The sequence below is a fragment of the Ochotona princeps genome, chromosome 9 (genome assembly GCF_030435755.1).
Source record: "Ochotona princeps isolate mOchPri1 chromosome 9, mOchPri1.hap1, whole genome shotgun sequence".
Taxonomy (NCBI): domain Eukaryota; kingdom Metazoa; phylum Chordata; class Mammalia; order Lagomorpha; family Ochotonidae; genus Ochotona; species Ochotona princeps.
The window spans coordinates 22,683,870-22,710,914 of NC_080840.1; the positions used below are offsets into that span (position 1 = coordinate 22,683,870).

Here is a 27,045-nt window from a genome sequence, read left to right on the forward strand (position 1 = left end):
GATTAATCAATTTTTGAAACCAAAATAAGGATAAGGAGAATGCTAACTTTACAAGATTTTGTTTCTTTTATATTTACACATAATTTTATACTAACTGTACTAAACTCTACGTAGCACTTCTTTTAGTGGGGAAGTAACACTGATATGAATCTAGAACATATAACTTACGTGTCATTATTGTAATTAATTATTTCCATAAGAAGATGCCGATTTTAAGATTAAAAATTATGTTGGAGAAATAATATAACTAATTTACTTCAATTAAGCATGCTACTTGTAATTCTATTTGGGCAACTAAGATGTTTTGACAGTTTTCATTTGGTGAGACTTTCAAAGAGATGGAGATTCACAGAGAGATCTCTTGCCGGCTGTGGTGGGGACAGGCAGCATTTTAAAATATGTAAACAATGTAGACTTCAATCTTTAGTTGATTACATACTAAATATATAAACGTTGCAAAATTAGTGCTTATTAACATTTAGCTAGAAGCCAGAAAATATTTTCTAAATTAGATTATCCAATCCTTATTAAAAAGTAACTGAAATACATTTTTGACAAGTTACTAGAAACATATGTCCAAATTACGATTTCAAAAGTAAAGGTTCATTTAGAATGAAGTTCTGAAAACATTCCCTTTCCCCACAGTTTGTTACTGACAGCATCTTGTCACATCTGCTCTTTTACTTGAGGGGAAAGTGGTGGCTTTTCCTTGACGATTAGGTGTTGATATTTAATACAATGCAGTACACATTTAGTAAGCACCTGATATGTGTTCATGCCATAAATAATGTGGCTAATTTGAAAAGACAGCCTGACTGTCAATAAATTATAATATACTTGAGTTTCCAACCTGGTTGGTAGTATCTATATCACAAATACAGCAGTTTTCACTAAAATGAATGACTTAGACCATATCTTTACATATGCACTGAAGTTATAAATAATAAAAATCTGCTTAAATATTTTATGTACAAACTTTTGGCTGCATAGTGTAAAGCAACTGAAAATTATTCAAAGACAATACAATTTAGAATTCACAAAAAGGAATATTTTAAAAATTACTCATTGAATTTCTTAAACATGGATACAATATTCTCATATAAATCATTAATTTATGAACAATGGAGAGATTTAAAATGTGTATTTAATTTGAAAATTATATACTGTTTGGAATTATTAGTGACCTTGATAAAAATTTTATATCCTTTGGAAATTAGAAACTGTTTGTATAAAATTGGTCTTTTCATATTACATGCTAGTCTCACTCAAAGAAGTAGATGGGAATGAAAGAGCTCAGAATAACCTTCCTAGAAAATGCAACCAATAACATATTTCAACATAATACACAAATACAGCAGCTACTTAGCATAGAGTCACTTTCGAAAGAATTACCACATCTTAGGATAATGTGGGAAAATTCTTGGGGTATTTTTCACTTTAAGTGTTAAATCTTTGCCAAATTGTTGACATGAAATTGGAAGACGACAATTTGGAAATAATCTCAAATTATAACTCCTTTCTCACTTTCCCTTTCCCATCCAAATGTTTCAACATCATTGCTAGTTATAGAAGCTGTATTCTTTTGCATAATTTTAAATCACTTAAAAAAAGAATACGTAATTACTTTCTAAAATTATAATGTTCAAATAACAAATAATCATGGGCCTAAAGAGCAAGCATTTTGATTTATATGTTTATATTGATTTACATATTAAATAATTGTATTATCATTTTAAGCATATTTATTTTAACTGAATTGCCCCTCAGATAGTCATATTTAGAGGATAGTTACTTCTGGGTACAGGTCTTGGACCTGAAAGTACTTTCTCTGATTTTATAATTTTAAATGATTACATTTATGTATATGCGTATATGTACATATATAACTTTAGTATGATATATGTTTTAAAATATTTCTCTTTAACTCGCAACACTGATTTATAAAACCTGATCGGTATGGGAAAAATCAATCAGGGATGGAAAATGGGAGGAGGGGAATATCAGACCATATAGAATTGTAAAACACATTTCAAAAATTAAAAAAAAAAAACTTGATCTGGACTTATTCTGGCTTTGATATGTGTGATTTTTACATCACTAGATTTACTGGCTAATTCTTTCATGTAATTTTCTTGTAAGATACGGCAATCTTTGTTTCTGGTACAAAGAGTCTGAACTCTGCTGGCAAGCTTATAGTCAGATCAGCAACCATACATAATTTATAAGTAACCGAATGTGCTTTGTGGAATACAAATATAACATTAATCCTACATATCTTAAATGCTAGGCTTAAAATTTATAGACTGAGTTAAGATTCACTTTCATTATTTCATTAATCCCTTTGCTCTTGTAAATCATATATATGCACATATACATACATATGATGTTTAATTATACAGATTATTTTTCAAAATTATGCTTTCTAATGTATAAAACATACCCCTACTTTAGAAATTATATGCTTTCAATATTTTCATTTTTAAAATATTAAGGGCCCAGCACAGTAGCATAGCAGCTAAAGTCCTTGCCTTGCATTTGCCAGGATCCCATATGTGTGCCAGTTCTAATCCCAGTTCTCTGCTTATGTCCTGGAACAACAGTTGAGGACGGCCCAAGTCTTGGGTCCCTGCACCCACATAGGAGACCAGGCAGAATCTCCTGCTCCTGCTTTAGGGTCAGTACAGCTCTGACCGTTGTGGCCACTTGAGAAGTGAATCAGTGGATGGAAGATCTTTCTCTCTGTCTCTCAGCTTCCCTGTATATCCAACTTTCTAATAAAAATAAATAAATCTTTAAAAAATGTTCATTAGGGCCCGGCGGCGTGGCCTAGCGGCTAAAGTCCTCGCCTTGAATGCCTTGGGATCCCATATAGGCGCCGGTTCTAATCCTGGCAGCTCCACTTCCCATCCACCTCCCTGCTTGTGGCCTGGAAAGCAGTTGAGGATGGCCCAAAGCCTTGGGACCCTGCACCCGTGTGGGAGACCCGGAAGAGGTTTCAGTTTCCCAGTTTGGATCGGCCGTTGCACTCACTTGGGGAGTGAATCATCTGAAGGAAGATCTTCCTCTCTGTCTCTCCTCCTCTCTGTGTATCTGACTTTGTAATAAAAATAAATAAATCTTTTAAAAAAATGTTCATTAAAATTTAGCATAATTTGCTAAATGAAGCAACAGGACCTTATTGTTTTTCCACAGATAATTTAATGCATTACTTGTTTAAGAAACAAAAAAATTCATAGGAATTTCATTTTGGCCATAGTTTTATAGGACATTGAAATGTGTTTTATTTCTGACATAAGATTCATTTTATAACATGATTTGGTATGGGTCTTTGTATCATGTGGGTATGGACACATCACATACCTCAATATTCTCTGAAATACTCTATAAATCGCATTTCATGTGGATGATAGACAGGCAAGAAATAACCCAAACTGTTTCCCTTAAATTTTCACTTTCCTTCCTGAGCTCCTTTTTTAAGAATATGCTAACCATCAAAGCTTGCGTTTTTAAAAAGCAAAGTAGGCTTGTACAATTGAAACTGTCAACATAAAAACATGAAATTTAAATGTAATAGTTTACCCTTTTATTTCTTTTTTTTCCACAATCTTCATAGTCATTGCTCTGTTTTTAGTTTTCATTTTGAATGTCTGTGTTGTGTTCATATATTTCCTGTTCTTAAAATATAATCATCCTCATCAACTAATGCAATAATCTTATGTATGGTAACAGTGAGTTCTGTAATGTAGCAGAGAAGGGAAAATCAAGGCGTTTAACTCAGTCATTAAGGTTGCTTGCCATATAGGCTCCTGAGCACAGGTGTCTTTGATAACTAAAGAGAATCTGCAAATACAGAAACATGGAATGTATAATTTTTATTAGATGTTTCTTAATCATTAAACACTGCATTCAAAAACATGGGCAGTCAAAATAATTCATGCATTACTATGGAGTTCTTCAGTTTACTTACAAAGGATGAAGAACAGAGCCTGTTTTATCATGGTTTCTATTATCTGCTACTGTTTAACACTATATTAAAAGACTAATGTAGATCAATTCAGGTCATCTGACATAATCATAAGGAAAAAGAGAATACATATATAAAAACGTCACACAAAACTTTTTTTAACCATGATAAGATGTTGCCTCACACAAAAAATACTGTTGTGACAAGTACCTATGGAGTACAAAAAGTGTTCACAGAATTTGTTCATTTTATGCCAGAAAGAATGGCACTTGAAATTATTTTATGGCACATGACCTCAGATTGGCTGTTATGACAGTTGCCTGATTTCCTTAGGAAGCATGTCTTTCCTCCTTGACACTCTACAGAAACATGAATGTAAATAAGTGAAAACCTTGTAAAAGATGTATCTTCAAAAAAAATTATGGCAATATTCTAAAGAAATATTATACAATTCACTACATCAGTTACTGTCCTACCCAGGCCTATGCTGATTTGTAGATTAAATGCACACCACTAAGCAATAATTACTGATAATTTGTCCTATTATGTAAAAATCTGGAGCCTTGTATTTAGGCACTCATGAATAATCAGTTCTCACCAAAATTTGAAAATTCTGAAATAGCTACACATAATTTATTATTAAACATTACTAGCACACTTACCCTGATTGCCAGCACAAAATACCTCTTCTTGCCTCTTTTCTAAATACGGTTTTTAATTAAGGCACTTTGGAGAATACAAAACTGTAGTGACTGGTTATATGACATTTTCAGCTTTTTTTATTATGGTAAATCAAAAGTAAAGAGAGAAATCGAGATCCTGATTCTTCACAATCGTTTTGACACAACTTAAACAGGTATACATTGTCTATGTAATTAACTTTAGCTACTGAGAAGCAATTAGCCTCTTTGCTCTTAACTTCTAGGAATGAAAACAAAAATTTAGGATTAGTTTGCTAGAAAACATTTATCAATTGCAAGGTGGGAGAGGGGGAGGTGACAGAACAGTTTTATATTTTGAAATGAGTCACTGAACAAGGGAGAAAATCTATTCTTCACAAGGCTTAATCTTAGGTGAGACGCAGAAAGTAAAAAAGCAACAGAAAGTTTAAAATGCAGGGGGGCAGGGGATGCTAATTGGATTGCACCCAGGCGAGTGGTACGAGTTGCTAAGTGCTGGTGTGGACAGTACAGCACCGGAAGCAGCACGGGTAGCCTGGCCTGCACTCCTGTCAGTGTGTCTAGTCTCCCTCACACCGCTCGGAAATTCCTTTTCTTCCTGACGACCTGGCCTTTTCCAGGGCGCTTTCTGCACATCTCTACCAACCTGGGATCTGGCTGACACGAAAGCCTCCTCCAGGAACTTGAAACGCCCACAGAAATCGAGGTCTTTCTAGAACAGCACAGCATACCGCTCAGCTCTGAGAGGCAGTTCTTCAACCCGCCCCTCTTCTCAGTACCCAGACGTTTTCTAAGCCTCGGGACCAGGAGAACTGAGGAAGACGCCGTTTGGGGCCTGCAAAAAGAGCCTTTCCCGGGCACTGAGCTTTCCACTCGCCGACTGGCGAACCTTCTTCCTGTGTCAGTAATACTTACCTCAGAGGCTGTCGCGGACTCTGTGAGACCCGCCTCCCACAGCTGCGGCAGGTCGCAACTCCGCATGACCATCTGGACCTATGGGCTTGCGGGTCGGTCCATAAATCTTTTCTGGTTGGGCTTTGACAGGCGTGGTAGCCAATCCCTGACTGTCTTCTGCGGCTCCAGGGGCGGGCCACTGGTGATTGACACAGCCAGGTGTAAGGGTGCGGCGGGAAGACGCAGAGCCGGCCTTGCCCTCAGGAGAAGGCCCAGTGGGTTCCATCCTGTTCTCAGGTGAAGGTAGTTGAGTCACAGCTGCCTCAGAGCAACGCAGAGGCTTCGTTGGTGCGTCCTCCGGGCCCAGTGTCCGCACTTCACGTGTATTTCGCAGAAAAGCCATCCAGAGTTATGGAACTAACAGACTTCTGGAAAAGGTTTGTTTGTAAAACAATGAAAAGGGGACCCATGTAGTCATTTGCAGGCAGGTGGAAGTGAGAATTACCGTTTGTGAATCATGTTTTGCTGTAGAACTAAGAAAAGGCAATGAAAAAAAAATACAAGGTGTTGTGAAAACAGAGCTTGCAGTAAAAGCTAAATGCCTCGAATGCCAATTTCTTTACAAAAGAAAATACTCTTTAATTCCAATTTCTTAACAACAAAAAAAATACAAGCAAAATGTTGTCATTAGGGATTTCTCATGGTGTTGCATCATCATTTGAAATTCAGAATGAGGAGTAAAATAGAATTAATTTTTCACATCAATAGAGGGTGTGTGTTGTCTAACCACGTTCTGGTTCCTGTTTAGTTTATTTTAGATATTTGGATATTTTCGCTGTTCACAATACTAATTTTTAAACTTGATGAGATTTATAGTTGGATTATTAAGCAGTTAAATTTATTTGTTGCTTTCATTAGGGAAATGGAAATATTTTAACATAAAACTTATAGACCGAAGAACAATTTGAACTCAGTAGCAAGTATACTAGCTGTCTTTACATATTTCACGACCTGTATTTAGAAAAAAAAATGCTCCCAATAATCCCACAGCTTGTTTTAAAATTAAAAGATAATGTGACATAATTTGATTGAAGAGATTGAGATGAGTAAGCATAAGTAAAACCTTATCAAATATGAAAAAAGCTCTGTCAGGAAGAATTAAGTAGTTTACACTTTCATAGGTGAGTTTGGATAACTGTTATGGTGTTGTAGGTATTTACACAAAGTGGGAGAAGATGAATCATCTAGGTGTCCTATCCGTGTTTTTGAATCCCAAATTTAATACAGTGTTTGTACTAGCATTCTGTGTTATTATACTTTGTTTCTCTGCTCTTAAGTAGGAAAGATAAATATGTGGTTTGACATAATTTTACATATGAAAAAGGCAACGGAAAGTGTTTTGCAATCTAAAAGAAACAGAAATTTCACAGGGAAGTCACAAAGTGAATTATTTAGGTTAAGTAGAAGTTCGCTGGTAAAGTTGGACAGGAAAAACATTTTAGCTAGAATTGACAATAGCATTAAAAAAATGCCTGCAATAGACATGAAAATGAATTAAAATGCTACTGGATTTGTGCACCAAAATATTTCTCAATTGGTTTAAATATTTAAATGCACAAAATATAACCAAGTTTATTATAGGTGGTACACACAGATTCATTTCTTTTCTGAATAGAAAAAAGCCTGTAAATGTTAATGCAGCTTAGAAATCTCTAATGAAATAACATGGACATAACTGTATGGTTTTTTTTCCTGGAAATGAAAGAATTAAAAGGAAAAAAACCCACAAACTATAGGAAATGAAACTGAATCTTATTATCATTAATAATAAAAATATTTTATGGTAATTGGTAACAAGATTTATATGCGTCAAAGTTAGGCAGTGTCAATTTAAATTAAGTTATGTCAACCATTGAAATCTGATAAAAAGAATGAGCAAAACCTTCCCAAAGCTAGGAGTTCTTACCTGTGTGTCACAAAACCTCATCTGCACTGGCAATGTGACAGTTTTATGTCAGATAGCAAAGCTGAGGTAAAGAGTAGGAGGAAGGGAAAGGTTGCCCCCATTGTGGGAGTAACAATGACATCTCGAGGCAAAGATAGATGAAAAGAGAATTCTAATACCCTTCCCTCCCTATTTTGTTTTTCCAAACCCAAACCTAATTTTCCAAACCCTGCAACACAGACAGACCAAAGGAAGACACAAATTTGATTACTGGAAAAATCATTCCTTAAGCTCTTTGACCTTTCCCTTTTATGGTGCTTCTGTAGTTTATCTCGTGCGGAAGTAACCAGTAGCAAAGAGTTCTTGGCCTCTCTGCATGTATCCTCTTGCTTACCACGTCTCAAAATGTGGCCTTAATGAAGTATGGATGACTCTTAAAGCCACTCGCACTGTTAGCTCCACTTGGACTTTCCAAGCACTGTAAACTTAACATGTCAAAAGCTGGGCCTCCACTCTAGCCGTTTATCTCGTCATCTAGTGAGCTTCTACATCTCAGTGAGGTCTTTTCATCTATCCAGTTGCTTATACCACAGATTCATTCATTTTTAATCCCTTTGTCTTTAATTTTCAGGAAAATTTAATCAGAAAGCAACATCCCTACTTATATCTACAAGACTCAGATAGAGGTACAGAATTACAAAGATAATGACCACTTGCCCCTGTCATTGCTGCAAACCTATTCTAGGCAACACTTGAGTTTGACTTTTATCAGATGCAAATAGATTTGATACTTCTCTACTACTAAATTTTAAGGGGTTTCTTATTTAAGGAAAGTTGCAGCTGTCAGACAATACAAGAACCTTACAAGGTTCTACATCCCGTGGCCTCCAGTACTGTTCCTCCAGTACTATTTCTGAGATCACCAGTTCCATCCACTTCAGCCCTAGTTTCCTCTTTAAGGTTCCATCAATATGAAAACTACGCCTCAGACAGACATGCTGCTCACATCCTATTCCCTTTGAAACTCTGCTAATGGTACCATTATCAGAGACCTTTCTGTTATCCTCCTAACCAGGTGCACTGCTTGTGCTTCTAGGTTTCACGTGTTGTGCTCATTGTTGCCTGGCATGCTAGATACTTATTACTTCATGTATATTTTATTTTTTCTCCAACTAAAATGTAAATTCATGAAGTGTGATCATTGGTACCTTTATCTTTTGTTCCAATACATATTTATATTACATAGGAGGATAATAGCCACTTATAAGTTAAAATATTCATTTAGAACATTGAATGAAATAAAAATTTATAGAGGAAGTTGAGAGAGATTCTAACATTTTATTTGATTCTTTCCATTTTGGAGTGTAGGCATATGTACTCTTTCCAAAAGAGTTTCTGTTGCCGTTTTTCTGGCCAATACTGCATTTCCTGTGTTATTGTTTTTATTCTCTTTTTTCACCTCTCAAACACTCCCTATTTCACATCTATATGCAACACTAAGGTGATTTATTTTCATTTCGTTAAAAAGTTAAATAAATGCATGAAGCTATCACAGAATATGGGATATCATTGATTTATGGGTTATCTAGATAATGTGGATTTTATATATTTATGTTGCCAGGATGTATATAAATTATGTTTTGAGGTGATATCTCTCACATGACCTTATAAGTTAGTTTACATAGCAAGTTTAGAGTTCTTCCAAAAATTTGGTTAGAATCATTCAATTGACACCTGTTTTGTTCTTTTACACCTGCTTTGAATATGTTTTAACTAAAATTTTATTATATATTAGAAACACATACAAATATATATAGGGACCTAATAAATAAAATGCTTCTATTCATATTTGTGAGCACATAGTTCAACATAATTCATACTGATTGAAAAGGGGAAAGTGCATGTGTGTGTATATATGTGTATATATATGCTGTGTATTCATATATAATATTCTTACATTTATTTCACTTTGGCAATTATTTAGTTAACATTACTTATGCAAAGAAATTCATGGAGATGTACACCATACAATATTCTTTTATTTAAAGATTTATTTTATTTTTATTTGAAAGTCAGATATATAGAGAGGAGGAGAGACAGAGAAGAAAATCTTCTGTCTGATGATTCACTCCACAGGTGGCCGCAACAGCCAGAGCTGAGCCAATCCAAAGCCAAGAGCCAGGAACCAGGAGCCTCTTGCCTGTCTCCATGTGCATGCAGGGTCTGAAGGCTTTGGGCCATGCTCGACTGCTTTCCCAGGCCACAAGCAGCGAGCTGGATGGGAAACGGGACTGCCAGGATTGGAACTGGTGCCCATATGGAATCCCAGTGCAAGCAACGAGAGGACTTAAACCGCTAGGCTACTGTGCTGGGCCCCACACCATGTAATATTCTGTGATATTAAGTGAACATTTCTAATTTGCAGGATTTCATTGAAAATTATACCATAAAATCAGTTTTAAAAAATGATCTATTTTTAAAAATATTCTCAATGAGCTGTCAAGGAAAAAATTGTGTCTGAGCTGAAATATGATGCTCAGGAAGATAACCCATTCCCAGTTTGTCATGTTAATAGTTCTGAGCTTTAAAACTGGTAAGTCGAATGACATGAAGAAATAAAAATATCTCAAATGAAAGACCAATCATTTTCTGACTGAAACCATTATAATTCTGTCCATTTAGATGTCTATTTATAGGGGAAAGTTCAAAGACAAATGCAAGTTAGAAAGGAAAAATGCTGTATTTTAGCTCTCTCCCCGGGCTGTTTATCCTAAAAAGACTGAGAATTTTGCTTCTGTTTCTTTATTGGGACCAAAACTATCCATGAATCTCTGAACACGTCCTGGAAGTACAAGGAGTGAACAGCCACCTTGACACAGTGTTTTTTTTTTTTTTTAGATTTATTTATTTTTATTGGAAAGGCAGATATACATGGGCGGGGGGCAGGCAGACAGGAAGATCTTCCATCCGATGATTCACTCTCCAAGTGGCCACAATGGCTGGAGCTGAACCAATCCAAAGCCAGGAGCCAGGAATTTCTTCTGGGTCTCCCATACCAGTGCAGGGTCCCAAGGCTTTGGGTGGTCCTTGACTTCCCTCCTAGGTGACAAGTAGGGAGCTGGATGGGAAACACGGCTGCTGATATTAAAACCTGCACCCATATGGGATCCTGGCATGTTCAAGGCAAACACTTTAGCTGCTACACTATTGCACTGGGCCTGACACAGTTTTTTCTTTTCACTAAAAACATTTGAGGAGGTGGGAAAGTGTGAATGGGGAGAATGGCCTCGTTGTCCAGATGCTTTATTCTGTTTCATTAGGCACACAAGTTGCAGTTTGTTGGTAGTCTTGCTAAGCTTATTATATGATATTACTTTTCCAGAATGAATTGACTGGCACTGTATCAGTTTCGCTTAGTGATAGTATACTCAGCAAGAGTGGTATACATGAGACATTTGACATTATTCAATCAATAACTTCTTAGTTTAGGGAAAAAAAGTCACTTCAGTGTAATTATTATCTATCTTTTGTGAGATTTCATATTTTATCAGTATTAACATGTTTAACTTCAAATGTTTTATATACACATACACATGTGCATATTATATATGTATATTCTATATGCATATTTTGGTATGTATAAAACTGTATAAAACACAGTTTTCTTTACTAATCAGTGTTTCATGGTATCTCTAAATATGCACAATTTGTGATCTCTTACCTGGTGGTTCTCTATACTTCGGGCTCAGGCGACTTTGACAGTCATATTCTACTCTATTCATGGCACACTCCCTTTTTTGTCTGGTTTCCTTTGCAATAAAACTGTAGATAGAACTACTTTGTCCCTATTATGTCTCCAAATTCTGCCTCAGTGTATTCTATTTGTGTACTATAGTCTCATTACACTCAGAAATGTATCAGTCTGTCAAAAATAATGTAAAATTTGCAGCACATACGTATGTTCATTGAGTCAGAATTGAAAAGGACCAAATAGAAATCAAAATCTGTCTTAAACTATACTATTCTCTTAAAAATGTAATTGGACAGATTCCCAGTTATTTTACACTCAGTGGTTTCAAACAAAACAAATAAGACAAAACATGCCTGGATTGTGTGTGCGTGTTTGTGTGTGTGTGTGTGTGTGTGTGTGTGTGTGTGTGAAAGTAATCAGTTTTCCATAAGATATAAAAATAATGAATCTTAACTTATGCAAGCACATCATTTTATTTATAAAATTAAGAAAGAGATAATCACATGGCTGAGCAGAGTCACCCCTGTATACAGAAAATCTGAGATTAATAGAGAAAAATTAAATCGCATTTCACCAGCATATAACTATATCAAAATGAGCTCAGTTGTTCATATTGATATCCAGTAGTCCATGTATTGGTGGCCACAATGATACTATGAAGATGAACTTAGGGTTCAGAAAAATCATCTTTTGAAAATGGAAACTTCAAACAAACTAACAGTGGGTTTTCTGAGGTAATGTGTGTTTGAGGATTTAACATCGCTATGCATATACCTCACCATAGAAGACATTTCAGCAGTGCCCCAGTGTGATGTATTAAAAAGAACTGAGAATAAAGTAAGAAAACAACAAAAACAAAACAGAAAGCCTCTCATCTTTACAAAAACACAAAAAACAAAATATTAAATCATCTGTTTACTTTATCTTCTGAAATAGAAAAGCGGTAAATTTAAAAAATTGTAAATATGTTATATAGTAGACACTTAGGCACCTTAATATAAAACTGTCCTTTGTCATATGATATTCTAGCTTTTGAGACTTTTCCCTTGACAAAAACCTGGTATTTAAATATTTAATGATATGGAGGAATTATATAATGGAAGTATTATTTGATTGATTGGAATAAGTGTTTTATTCAAAATTATCAAGAGATTAAGAAGTGTGATTTATTTTATGTGATTAATCATGACCGATTTGCAGGTCTTTGTTTCAGTATTTTTCTTTAAATGATTTGTTTCAAGGTGATTGTTAATGGTATCTTTTGACTAAAAATGTTGAAATAATACATCCTTTTTTGAGTGTTGGAGCAAGGCTATAATACAAATTTATGTTGCTATATATTTTATTTAAAGCTGATTATGAATATGTTTACAATTATACAATTATAGAGAATGCTGAATAATGTATGAGGAAAAACTGTGAAATTTGTCGTGGAGTGTGAAATATTGAAAATACATGGAATAGGTAGCAGAGAGAGGAAGAAAATGCAAAGAAGGAAAACTTGTAGTTTCAAGTTGGAAGAAAGATCAGTGTCTATCTTTTTCAATTTTTTTTTTTTATTGGAAAGGCAAATGTACAGAGAGCAGAGACAGAGAGGAAGATCTTCCATCATATGACTCACTCCCCAAGTGGCCACAAAGGCTTGAGCTCAGTCAATCCGAAGCCAGGAGCCTCTTCCTGGCTTCCCACACAGGTGCAGGGTCCCAAACCTTTGGGCCATCCTAGCCTGCCTTCCCAGGTCACAGGCAGGGAGCTGGATGGGAAGTGGAGCTGCTGGGACTAGTACCGGCACCCATATGGGATCCCGGTGTGTTCAGGGCAAAGACTTTAACTGCTATGCTATTGCGCCAGGCCCTATCTTTTTCAATTTTTTAACTCTGTTGTTTCAGTAACTGCATGTGGACAAAATAACCAGCACATCAGCTTAATATGTGCTGTGCTTGTTAATATCCATGTCATAAATAGCATTAATATGATCAGTGGAATTGAGTGAATAATTAGATGTAATTGCTGTTTCACAAAGGATTTTACTAATATATATAACCTGATTAGAATATCATCTACATTTGTGCTTAAAAGTTTATAATGCAAAATCATGAGTAATGTATATTTGTTTGGTCCCAGTTCAGTGTTAATGCTTACTGCTTTTTCAATTATTTTGTTGTCTTTTATAAATCAGGTTGTCTGGAATGAATATACCACCACCAATTATCAGCAACAAAAACTGGCTCAGACTGCATTTTGTTACAGACAGCAATCACCGGTATCGTGGATTTAGTGCTCCATATCAAGGTATATTTAATGGTTAACTCTTCCTCTTCTGCTATAAGATGATTTTTGCATGCACAATTGCATTTTATAAAAGATGAAAAATATTCTTAGTATTTATAAATCATAATTGGAATAAGTAAATCTAGCTATGTTCTTATTGAGGCAATAATATGATCATAACTAAATTAAAATGTTGGATTTAGTTGATTTTATAATGTAATGAACAGAGTAGATATTAGGACTTCCAACAGGTGAAATGTAACAGATAAAAGATTTTTCTTTAATCTAGTGCCTCAGAATGGCAATGCCACCTAAAGCTTGTACCACAAAACACTGCAGAAAACCAACAACTGCAAATCGTTTTAAGTTTATTACAATATAAAGTTGTGTTGGTTACTGCTAGTTTGACCTTCATAGATTTACTATAAGCCAATTTTATTAGCAGGTATAATTTTAAATAAATAAAATGGAATCATTGTTTTATTAATTTGCAAGAAACATCCTCAAAATTAGATTATTATAAGATGAAGTACTAATAAAAATGTTTGTTTTTCATTATTTGGTAACATTAGGTGGGTTTAGCATACTTTATTTTCAGACTGTATTTGTATATTATTGATTTCATGTATAGTATCAGCTACTGTTGAGGGACTTGTACGCATTGCCACAATAACATTTTTCCATTTATCTGTTTTTTTTTATGTTTTTTTTCTCTTACTAGTTGTTTGTCTTAAGCATTTTGCAGATTTAATATGGTGACTTTATATAGATTACACTCAGTAAAATGGCAGTAGAGGTTATTTTGCTTTCTGGAGCAAAGGAGAGCAGAATTCAGCAATTAGCTTATTCTTTAGTATCAGTAGTCTCTTTGAAGCAATTCTGTCAATAAGATTTCTTGTAGGAACAGCATTAGGTTGATATTATTTCAAATTTCACTTTCATAATACCACATTGGATATCATTGTCTTAAAAATCTCGATGATGGAAACAAAATAAAAATTGTAGAACAAGTCCACGTTAGAATACCTGAAACAATTGTATTTAATTGAAATGTAAAAACTAGGGCAATCACAAGGTTAAAGAAATGTAACAGTAAATAATGTGTATTACAAAGCATTATAATTTAAATTTTAAAATAATACAGGAAAGCTTATTTTCTTATATTGTGTTATAAATAGGTCTCCATATATCGTGGAAATTTGAATCACACGTATGTAAACCAGAATCCCTTTTTAGAGAGGTTTTAGGTTAGAAAAATATTTCATTTCTAACTTCAATCTTGGAACAGTGGCCTAACTCAGAAATAATAGTACCACTTTTATATTGAGCAATTATTGTGAAACTTGTTTACATCAAGGTTTACATTTTTCCTTGGAGCTTTTCAACCACATGATGTTATGGCTCTGATTCCACTCTTCATTGAATTCAAGCAGATGGCATGGCAGAACTTCAAAAGCCAATCCTTTTTGACTCATGTGGGAATCCACAGAATCTTTCACTTGGATGCATTTTATTCTTTTTCTGAATATAAAATAAACATTTGTTGTTTGTTTAGCTATAAAACTTGGACAAGTTAATATTTGCAAAATTTAATGGTATTTTATCTTTTTTTTTTTCTGTATGATTTCATGGAACCAATACCTTAAGATAAAGTTGTTTTTGCGTCTTAAGGAAGTGCCACAAGACTACCAGTGTAGTTGTATATTTAATTAGTATCTTCCCTATTTTACTTGTTGGACATAGTTGACTTTTGTTGGAAATTCTAAGATTTATTTTGATTTCCCAGCAATGCTTATCTGGGTTCAGCACTGCAAAATAGCAGGTCCATGAATTTGCTACAATAAAACAGAAAAGGAATTTTTATGAGATACAGTTTATTGCTATCTTCATTAGGAAAAGAGGCTAAAAAGAAGATAATTTTTAGTGGGAACTCTATCACAAAACAGTGTAAATAAAATGGCCACAGGAAATGAAAGCTATGGCTTTATAATAAGCAAAAGAAAAGAGTTTGTTATATTAAATATGCCACTGAATTTTATAATGTTCAAAATTTTCTGATTCGGACTTAAGTTTTTAAATGACATTTTGTCCAAATAACAGTTTAGCTAGAGAGAATGAATTCAATTAAAGTAAGTCTTTCTTGAATTTTTAATTAAATGAAGAAATCTGGATTTGAAGAAACCTCTGGTAGGCTAACGTAACATGATTTCAAAAATCACAATTCTGATGTGTAGGAATCCATGGACTCATACAACACGAAAATCATGTTTACCTTGTTTCATGCTGCTGATTGATTTATCTTTATCTAAATTGTAGTGAATTCAGAGTATTAGTTGACTGTGCAGACATCAAATCAACTCTATGTGCCTCAGCTTCTTAATAACGTAGATACTTATTGAGTACTCAGTAATAGTTATCAACTTAAATTTAATTTCAAATTCATTTATGTTTCAGTGGAGTTCTAGGTTTTCAATAACTGATTATAATCCTCATAACATTTCTATTTAATCTATGTCATTTGCTAAATATTATGAAAATTAGCTGCAAATTACTGAAGAGTTCATTGGGTGCCACTTCGCTATTTTTGATAGTTAGGTAATAGCCATAATTCATAGTATAGATGCATACGAATGTGCCTTCCCCTATGAAGCCATATGTAAATGATCTTATAGACTACCTTACTTTCTGGATTTGATACTATGATTTTAAATAGGGTCATATTTAGGCTGACAATAGAATAATAAAAAGCATAGTTCTGTTTTAATCTATTAGAAATAAGGAAAGTTGTGGCTTAAATAAAATGCCTTTGATAAATAAAATGCTTTGCACCTTTGAGGGCACATGTTGAATTCGCCCACTCCTATGTAAAATAATAAAAAGGTTTTTTTCTTTCCCTTGTGTTTATGTATACTACAGATGTCTTAGTTTATAAAACTTAGCTGTCTATTCTCATTTGAAAAAAAAAAATCTTTTTAAATATCTAATTCTCCCACAAAAATTATTTTATCTTTGACTGCATTTTTTCTGTGTTTTTTTTTTGGGGGGGAGGGAGGAGGGAAATGATTTCAATATTCAAACCCTGTTGTATCTCTTATAATTAGAACTTAGATTTAATTTTTTCCCATAAATAGTAAAATTTTTCATTAGCTAAGGTGTTTCGAAGTTTTATTTTTTGAAGCCCCCATATTAAATGTGATTTAATTTTTCATATTTGCATAAAATTGCTTTGCTTTACATTTCCATTAATGCATGATCATTTTTTTCTTATTTTCATAAATCATAAAGTTTTCTGGTGATTCTCAGTGCTCTGTTGCAAAAATTTTTACCTCTAAAATGTGTTTAATGTACTATTTTATGTATTTAAGTGTAAAATATGAATACAGCATTTCAAATTTTCGAGTATTCAAGACTATTTGCTTAATGTGTGTTCAAGATTCTGAAACTGTAGGCATTCATATTGTCTTTGACATGTAACCTTAGGTATTGCTTGCTGTATATAACAAATTCCAAATATCTGAGTATAACGTATTTCTGTATTTTATTTTAAACCATCTAAATCCTCATTCTGATTTTTCCCCTTTTTGCTTCCATAATTTTGTTGAATGTGATTCTTGTATGAGTAAATTTTTACTTATACTAACAAAGATATATTGATAATAATACACAGTATTTAAATTTAAGGGGATACTGCCTCACATAATTTCTCAAATGCATCATCATCATTTATAGTTCTATTTTGGCATAGTTTTTGCAAGAGGAAACATAATTGGTGGATGGAAATTTAAACTGTGTTGAAATGTATTTCCACAAATCTCTATTATACAAAGGCAGACTCTTGGCATTTTAGATGCCCAATGGTGAAAAGAGATTGTTAGAAATGATCATTTTTTGTATTTGTGGTTTTTTTGATATATAAGTATAAAGTGTAATTACTAAACAAAGATCAATAAAGTCATTTTCAAAGCAGCATGATATATCAGAGAAATAATATGACTTGAGATTAGAAGTTGGATAGGAAGTTAGTGATTAATGTTTGAGAACTGAACCTCAATATGGTAGTCACAGTATCTAGAGACACATCCCTGTTGCACGAACCACAAGAATTAAGACTTGTTGTAGTAGAAATTTGGCATGCTGTAAATAAAGATGCTTCAGTGGAAAGAAACCATCAGCCATATGGAGGGAGTGAGGATACTCATATTCAACCATGAGGAAAAAGTAGTTTAAACATTGTGATGAAACATACAATTTCATTCCAAGGATTACATTTAAAAAGAAATATGTGCAGCTTTCTGTTTCTCACTGACACAAATGAAGATGCCCACATTTCCCAAGGAAAGAGCTTTCTTCTTTGCAATCAGTTTTTAAATAGGATATCTTATAAGCAAAACTGGGAAGCAGTTTCCATTCTGTAACAGATTTGTTGAAATCATAAATAGAATGAAGTACCAAAGTAAATTTCTACAAGTTTGATAATATTCTCATCTTTCATTTCAATAATAGATTGAATTATGCTTTTTGTAACTTTACTTAGACATCATTTTTCATGTTGATTTTCCACATATCCATTTCAATAAAAGATATAGAATCAGGTATCCCATCACTGTGATTAAAACATTTCTTCTTTAATTTGATGGCTGTCAGTTTGAGCCATACAGATGAATCAAGGATAGAGTGCATAACTGTGATATGATAAAAGAAGACCACAACTTTTAATTCAAACAATTAGGATATACTTAACTCATGGAACTAGTAGACCTTTTAAGACAAGGTTTTCTTTCAGTAGACAGTGGGTGGAACTTTTTTTAGTACAATTCAAGAAGTATTCCGTAATTATAAATGTTTTTTGACATTAAGATTATATTTAAGTTTTATTGAGGATGCAGTATGGAAGGATTCATAAAAATGTGTTTGAATTCTTTTCTCAAAATGTCATTTTTAACATATGAGATGTACTTTATTGTTCAAACATATGAAGTAAGCCCAGCTCTTTTCACTTAGACTACTAAGTTTTGAGAGAGCAGTCTCATGAAACTTGTAAAGTTCTAAAATAATTTATTAAAATAATTGTGATTTTTATTACTATTTTCAAGTAAACAAATGCATGTAGGAGATGTGATAGTGGTTTTTTTTTTGTTAAATGTAAGTCAAATGTACGTCAACTCAAATATAGTGAATCTTGGAGACTATAAAACTGGAAATCCAACTGATACTTTGATGTAATCTCTTACTTGGTTCATTACTGGCAGTAGTATATATATGTAAAACATAACAGTTTATTTTAGGAAAAATTATCTTTATGCTTACTTAACTTTTTAAATGTGAATTCTCACATTTGCAAGATTTCAATCACCTATGTATGCTCTCTGTTTCAAGAAAGCTTCTATATACAAATGACAGTCAATGGAGTCTGTTCTTTTTTTTAAAGACTTACTGATTTTTATTGGAAAGTCAGATTTACAGAGAGAAAGAGACACAGAAAGGTCTTCCATTCGCTGGTTCACCCCCCAAGCAGCCGCAGTGGCCAGGACTGAGATGATCTGAAGCCAGAAGACAGGAGCCTCCTCTGGGTCTCCCATGTGGGTGCAGGGTCCCAAGCCTTTGGGTTATACTTGACTGCTTTCCCAGACCACAAGCAGGAAGCTGGATGGAAAGTGAAGCAGCTGGGACAGGAACCAGTGCCCATATGGGATGCTGGGGCATGCAAGGCGAGGACTTTAGCCACTAGGCTACCGGGCTGGGCTCTGTCAATGGAGTCTTGATGGTGTTGTGATAAAACTGATTTGCCTGCATATAAAGTTTGTTCTCTCTCATACATATTAGCTTGTCTCACTAGAGATGTCATTTATTAATTTTTTTTCAACTGAGAATCCTGCTGGCATCCAGCGCTTGTGTACACAAGGTGATTTATAATTCATAATCAGTTTACTAGTTTGTATTCCATGGCATTTTTTGCTAGGTCTTCCATCCAGTCCTTGGCTAAATGTCCACCAGTACCAGTATACTTCAGGGTCTTCCTTATTTTAGAACTTTTAGTTATTAAATGTAAAATGATCTTCTTCATGCCACTGATGATTTAAGATAAATATATATATAAGCTTATCCAGCAATATTTTTATTTTATTTTGCTAACTACTAAAAGTATTTTTTTAGGAATTGTTTTTTTTTTATTACCTGTACACTTGTGTTCACTCTATCAGGTGTTTAATACTAAATTGCCTTTTCACTGTAACAATACTATTTAGCAGTTAGAAAAATCCTCATAAGGAAAGCTAAAATAAATAGACTATTTCACAGATTTTATCCTTTCCTATTGAGTTAGAATTTTTTTTTAAAGATTTATTTTATTTTCATTACAAAGTCAGATATACAGAGAGAAGGAGAGACAGAGAGGAAGATCTTCCGTCCGATGATTCACTCCCAAAGTGAGCGCAACGTCCGATGCTGCACCAATCCGAAGCCAGGAGTTAGAATATTAATCCTAGAGTGCTCAGATTATTTTGGGAAAAACACCCCTTATTTTAATGCTAAATGCTCTGAAATGGGTAGAGGGAAAGGAAAAGAGACAAGGGTTTTTTTTTGTTGTTGTTATTTTTGACAATCTTGTCTTACATTGGATTATATAAGTCAACTCTTCAGTACCAGTTACTCATTTTCTCTCAAGGATTCTCTTAAATGCTGTGGGGTTTTTAGGGAAAGGGAGTGGGTATGGTGTACATTTGTGTATAGATGATCCTGTAATGCTCGTATCTTACTATGAGGATTCTTCCTATATAATTCATAATGCATTTTCGAGTATATTTCTTTGCTTCATTCACTTACATTTTATTTACTAGCTCTGAATAATACAGTTCTATTTAATTAAATGATAAGTAGTTCCAAAGGCCCAAATCAATTTGAATCTGAATGAAACCAATTTGTTTTATACCCTACAAGAAGACTTTATTCTCTATAATTATATTGGTCCTTATTGGGTAAAAAGTATTCTTCAGAGTTCTGCTGTTATGATTTAATAGAAAACTTTACATTAAATCTACATATGAAAGTACATTTAAAGTCATGCTAATATTATTAAAACAAAAAAGAGAAAAGTGGCATCTCTTTTAAATAAATTGTATTTTTACCATGCATTTCACTTACTAGTTTTTACTGTTTTGAAGGACTTGCTGAGATGTATTAGTTTGAAAGATAAATGTGTTATGTCTGCTGAGGTCAGTGTATTTTCACAGAAGTTACAGAGTTACAGCACCAAAACTACTTACAAGATATTTGCATTTAATAGGATCATGCTTATTAATTCTAAAAATATCATGCCTTGTTTGGCATAATTTGCAAACAAATAGTAGTACTAGCTTTTACCACATAGAAGAGTAGCTTTTCTGAACTTACATACTTAAAGATCAAATTTTAGCCTCTAAATTATTCCAAACTTGCAATTTTTAATTTATTATTCTATGCTAAAACATCATACAAAAAATTCAAATTCTTAAAGTTGTTCTTTCCTCTCATACACTAGCATTCTGTTTCTGTGTGTTTTCTTAGAGCCTTTTAGTGCGTACTTTACCTTAAAATATCAATGCTAAAGTATTCTAATTATTCTGAGGGCTTATTTTCTTTTCTAGACAAAATAGGCAATGTGCATATTTTAGTTGCAAAAAAAGGAAAAACTGATCAAAGCATGCTGACAATAACGATACTTCTGAGAAAACTGGAACAAATGAGTGTTTTCTGAAATACTAGTTACAGTGATTCTATAGAGTATAAAAATAATAATTATCCATCTCTTGAAGAACAAACATGTTAGAGAAAAATAAGCAGCAAAGGAAGATATATTAGTAATACAACTCAATTTTCTATTAACAGACCAAAAGTAAGTATGTGTTGTGAATTCTCACTATCTTTCGCACTGTGTATGATTAATATCTCGTACAACTGAAATATTTTTCAAAAAATTGGAACCTCTAAAAAACATACATGTCAGTAATAATGGATGTCAGATAAATAACAGCATGTTTCTTAGTAGAACAAGGTGACAGGGAAGTTAAATTTTTTTTTTTTACAATATATGTCAAGAACCACAAAAAAATGTGTAACAAAAGATAAAAGTTATAACCTAGTCTAATTAAATATTTAAAACTTTGAACTCAGTCTGATAAGCTAGCAAATTAAGTCTTCACTCAACTCTAAATTCTGACATATAGCTTTCTCATCAACATTGCAACGCCAAATTCAAAGTGATAGTCGAGCAAAAAATGTTTGGGTCTAAGTGATTTTTTGTCAAAATTTATCTTAAGCTAAAGCTGATTGCCTCAGGAACGGGGGATTCATTCTGATTTTATATTTTTTCATCTGTTTAAGTAAATATTGTTTTATCTCAGAAATACACTAGTAAAAAGGACAATATTTAAATTCATGCAATTTGATAGACCTCTTTGTGAAAATATAGTTTATTCCTAAGTATTTCCTTTTTTATACTTTATACAGAGGAAATTCCATTCATGCCAGGTGTACATTTCAAGAAGACAGTTGATTCCCCCAGAACCTCCTCGCCCCTGTTTCCCTCTCTTAGCATATTTACAATCGAATCTAGATCCACTCTCCATTCACAGTCCTAATTTACTACTAATTATAATGTTCACCAAATAAAAAGTAAAAAGACCACAAGACTGTGTTTCTACTGGAGTATGAAACATAGGCTAAAAAAGACAGTCTTGTCCCAAAGAAACTATTTTATTCCTGTATAATTTTTTAATGAGTTCTGTTAGTGGACACATATCAGCGAAAACATATATTTTCTATTTTTGAGACCTACTAATTCACTAACCATAATGATTTCCATTGCATCATTTTTGTTGCAAAATGAAGGATTTCATCCTCTATATAGCAGAGTAGGATTCTGTAGTATATATAAACCATCTTATCTTTATCCATTCAGTAATTGATGCGGTTCTGGGTAGACTCCATATCTTAGCTACTGTGAATTAAGATGTGCCAAACATGGGTATAAAAATAATACTCTTCTATGTTAATATCATTCCATTTAGGTAAATTCCTAGAAGGGATATAGCTGAGTCTTATAGCAGGTGTGTTTTCAGATCTCTCAGGAATATCCATTTTGTCTTACATAATACTTATACTAGATTACATCCCCATCAGTAATGTATCAGGGTACCCTTCCCCACATATCCTTGACAACATTTATTGTTTGTTTTTGGTCTTTCAATGATAATCATTCAAGTAGGGGGAGAAGAATCTAATTGTGAAATATATTTGATTTTTCTGCTGGATAATGAATCCGAGCATTTTGTTTGTTTGTCTTATGGCCATTTGTATTTTATTCACTGCAAATTCCATGCTTATGTCCTTTTCCCATTTGTTACCTGCATTGTTTGCTTTGTTGTTGCTTCTTGATCTCTTCATATACCATGGATATTAGTCAGATATGAGTTGCATCATTTACAAATAGTTTCTCCCATTCAGTTGGCTTCCCCTTCAGTTTGCTGAGTATTTTCTTTTCAGTGAAGAATCTTTTAGATTGATATAATCCAATTTGTTTATTTTTGCTTTGATTGTGCTTCTTGGTCTTTTCCAAAAAAAGCTTTTGCCTATGTTCATATTTTGCTGAGTTGTCCTAAAGTTTTCCTGTAGTAATTTGGTGGAACTAGGTTTCATATTTGTATCTTTGATACATTCTGTATTTATATTGTATAAGGCTTAAGGTGGGGCTTGTTTCATACTTTTTCACACCTAGATATATTTCCTACACAATTTGTTGAAAAGATTCACTTTTATCTTTGGATTGGTTTCCATTTGCTTCTAAATAATTGGTTGCTTGCAGATGTGTAGACTAGTTTCATGGATTTCTATTCTGTTTTGTTGATCTGTGTATCTACTTATTTGCCAGTATCAGGTGGTAGAATTACCTGCACTGTGTTTACCTTGAAGTCTAACTTTGTGTTGGTCTCCAGCTTTGTTTTTGTCATTAAAAGTTATTTTAGCTATTTGATATAACATATGCTTCCCTATGTTTTTTAGTAGTTTTGCTTTCTAGATTTGAGAAGAATGCAATAGGTATTTTGATTTGGATCACACTGAGTCTGTTAATTACTTTCAGTAGTATGGAAATTTTTATTGTATTAATTCTACTAACTCACAAACATGACAGAGTTTTCCATTTGTGGTATCTTTTTTTCATTCTTAGTGTTTTGTAATTTTCATTGTAGAGATTACTTATATCTTTGGTTACATTTACTCCAGGATATTTAATTTTTTTAAACCTAATGTGAATGAGAATGCCTGTACAAGATTTCCTGTCATGTCATTGTATATACACAGATTATTGTATTTTTGTGTGTTGATTTTATATCTTGAAATTTGGCTAAATTTTCTTGTGGGTTACAGTAGATTGTTAGTAGAGTCTTTTGGTTCTCCGATATATAGCAGCATGTGCTTTGTAAACAGGGTAACTTGAATTTCTATTTTCTAGTTTGTACCCATGAATACATTGAGTAGGAGTGGTGAGAGTTAGTCCCTTGACTGTTCCTTATTAATTTCTTAGGGTTTTATTATGGAAATATGCTTTAGTTTATCAAATGCTTTCTCTGCAACTGTGAGATAATCATATGTTTATATTATTTAATTTATCAATATATCACAATTATTGATTGGCTGTGTCCTGCATATGAAGGGTTACTCTCACCTGGTTTGGGTGGAAGTTCTTTCTGGTATGTATACTGATTTTATTAGCTAGTATTTGGTGAGGATTTTTTTTTTGCATCTGTGTTCTTCAGCAGTGTTGGTCTGTAGTTGTTTTTCTTTTTGAACATTTTTCTGATGTTAGAAAGAGTGATGGTGACCTTACAGTTTGGGAGTTTGGGAGAATTCCTTTTCTTTCAATTGTTTTGAATAGCTTGAGATGAATTGTAGTTATTTCCTCCTGAGGAATTTCATACAATTCATCAGTGAAGTGAATCATCTGGTCCTGGGCTCTTCTTTGTTAGCTCTGTCTTTATTACTGATTCAATCTGCACCTTAGTTGTTGATTTGTTTAGGTCTGCCATGTAATCATGACTACATTTTGGTCAAATGTATATGTCTAGAAATATATTCACTTGTAGATTTTCAATTTTGTAGGCTTAAAGCTGTATGTAATTATTCCTGATGATTCTATGCATATCTCGATATAATAATTAAATACTGTAGCTTCCCTCTTAACATTGTGTTTGGTATATCCCATACTTTTGATATATTGTGCTATGAACTTCATTCATTTCCAGATTTTTTTTGTGTTTTTCTCTTGTTTTCTTCCATGACTCTGTTCATTCAGAAGTACAATATTAATTCTCCATGTGTTTGTGTATTTTCTGGTATTTCTTATGTTAATGATCTTCAGCTTCATTCTATAATGGTCAGAAAAGATACATAGTATGACTTCAAATTTTTTAAATTTGTTGAGGCTTGATTTGTGACCTAGTGTAGTTTATCCTAGAGCAGATTCAATGTGCTGATCAAAATAATCTGGCTTGTTGCCCTTGTGGAATGAAACATTCTGTGACTATTGATTAGGTCCATTATTTCCGTAGCATGTATTAGCCCCAATGTTTCTTTGTTGCATTTCTGTCTAGTTGACCTGTCTAGATGTTGAATAATAATCATGATCATATTGTTTTGGAGTCTCTCATTTTATTTCTTTTAAAAATGGTTTTAAATGCCAGCCACTCTTGCAGTACATGCATATACATTTTCTATAGTTACATCTTCCTATTGAATTGATCTCTTAATCATTATGTAAAACCCTTATTTGTCTTTTAATAGTTTATTAAAATTGATTTTCTATTAGGTTAGAGTAACTACTTCTGTTTATTTTTCCTATCTGTTGATGGGAAATATCTTTCCATTCTTTCACTTTTGTGCTTTCTCAGCTTTCTGGTCTGGGTGCTTCTCTGGAAATATGCAGAAAAGAAATGTGCTCCTCCTCCATGATTGAATGAGAGAATGCTGCCCTCCACCTCAGCTCCAGTCTGAATCTAGAATCAATGTGGCCCACAAGCTCATGCATTAGGCATGTCATTAGTGACTCTGACTAAAACATGTATTCCTATCTCTCTCTCTGGATATGTTGCCTCTCCCAGTTTCCTCTGGGTATCTCTGCTCACTGCTTTGTAATTGTCCACAACTTCCCTTGGTATCATTATGCATTCCATAGATTTCCATTGCAAGATTTCCTCAAATTGTCCCCTAGGTATGCATTTCATTCGCTTCTCTTTTGCTAGATTCCCCTGCTCAAAATTAGCATGTCTTCCCTATTTAGTCCTTTTGACAATCAGTGAAATTGTAGTTTAAAGTCTTAGAGAATAGAAACTAGGACTATGTCCTTAGAAACTCACTATTTAAATTTTATTTGGCAGTGTGTGAACTGTGAGCAAATTAGAAAGAAATACTGAGTATCTGTAAAGGCAATGGGTGTAAGTATCACTGTTATTTGAGATGTAGATAGTGATGAATGTATATTCTGACAACTTTTCTGATATTTGCATTAGTAGAAAAATCTCTTCAACATGGTCCTCTTATGCAACTGTTATCCTCTTATTCTGTAGCAGACTACATCCAATCAATGTCTGTTCCCATAGCCCATGGATGTCAAATATCTCAGTTATTGTATTATTTACTCTACTGACAGAATTTGACACTGTAGTATTATTTTTCTGCTTTTCTTGGAGCATATCCTAAATTTGGCATCTGCAATAAACTCTTGTTTTACATCATTGTCAATAACACTCTATGATTGGTTTCCTTCCTGCTTTATACTGAGATTTCTGATCTGAATTCTGGCTCCTCACCTAAGCTCTTGATCATTCCATGAAATCTCTTGGTTTTAAATGCTCAATGCTGAGACTCTTCAACTATACATTCCAAATTTAGATCTTTTTGACCGGAACTCCAGTTTTACATATGCTCATTCCTGAAAAAAATAATTTTACTTAGTTCATATATACATATCACATTGAACATTTCTGTAACTGAAATCTTCATGTTTTCTTAATAAGGCTAGGCCTTCAGTCTGTCTTGTAGTAACAAATGACTACGTTTCCCAGTTATTCAGAACAAACCTTCAATATCATCCTTGATCCATCATATTGTCTTGATGTCTCATGTATTCAATTCCTGTTCAGTTCTAGCTTCAAAATATTCACACTAACACTCACTTCTTCCACCTTCAATTCAATAACTCAATTCCCAGGCACCATTTCTCTTGCCTTAATTATTGTTACTTCACCCTAAAAGTCACCTGTACATCCACCCCTGACCTTCTGTATTCTTTTAGCAGTAAACAGCTAATTTTTCAAAATCTAAATCTCATGTGAGATTAAAGTTCATAAAGATGACTATTTGATTACTTTATGCATGTGGTATGTGTTTGGAAATATTTTGTCATGTAAGTTACAGATATAATTTAGGTAGAACTCCAGTAACTTTGTTTAGGGTACGAGTGTTGGATATAAGAAGTCATGCAAACAATGCTTTCAAGATATTCTGCGAG

General features: G+C 33.5%; 1 protein-coding gene across 1 annotated transcript in view; it reads left to right on the plus strand.

Annotated features, from left to right (window-relative positions):
* CSMD3 (CUB and Sushi multiple domains 3) overlaps nucleotides 1-27,045 on the plus strand; it is an 878,998-nt gene that overhangs the window by 277,135 nt on the left and 574,818 nt on the right. The window contains exon 6 of the mRNA XM_058668892.1: nucleotides 13,414-13,526. Coding sequence (XP_058524875.1) covers nucleotides 13,414-13,526 — 113 coding nt within the window. The remainder of the gene's footprint in view (nucleotides 1-13,413; nucleotides 13,527-27,045) is intronic.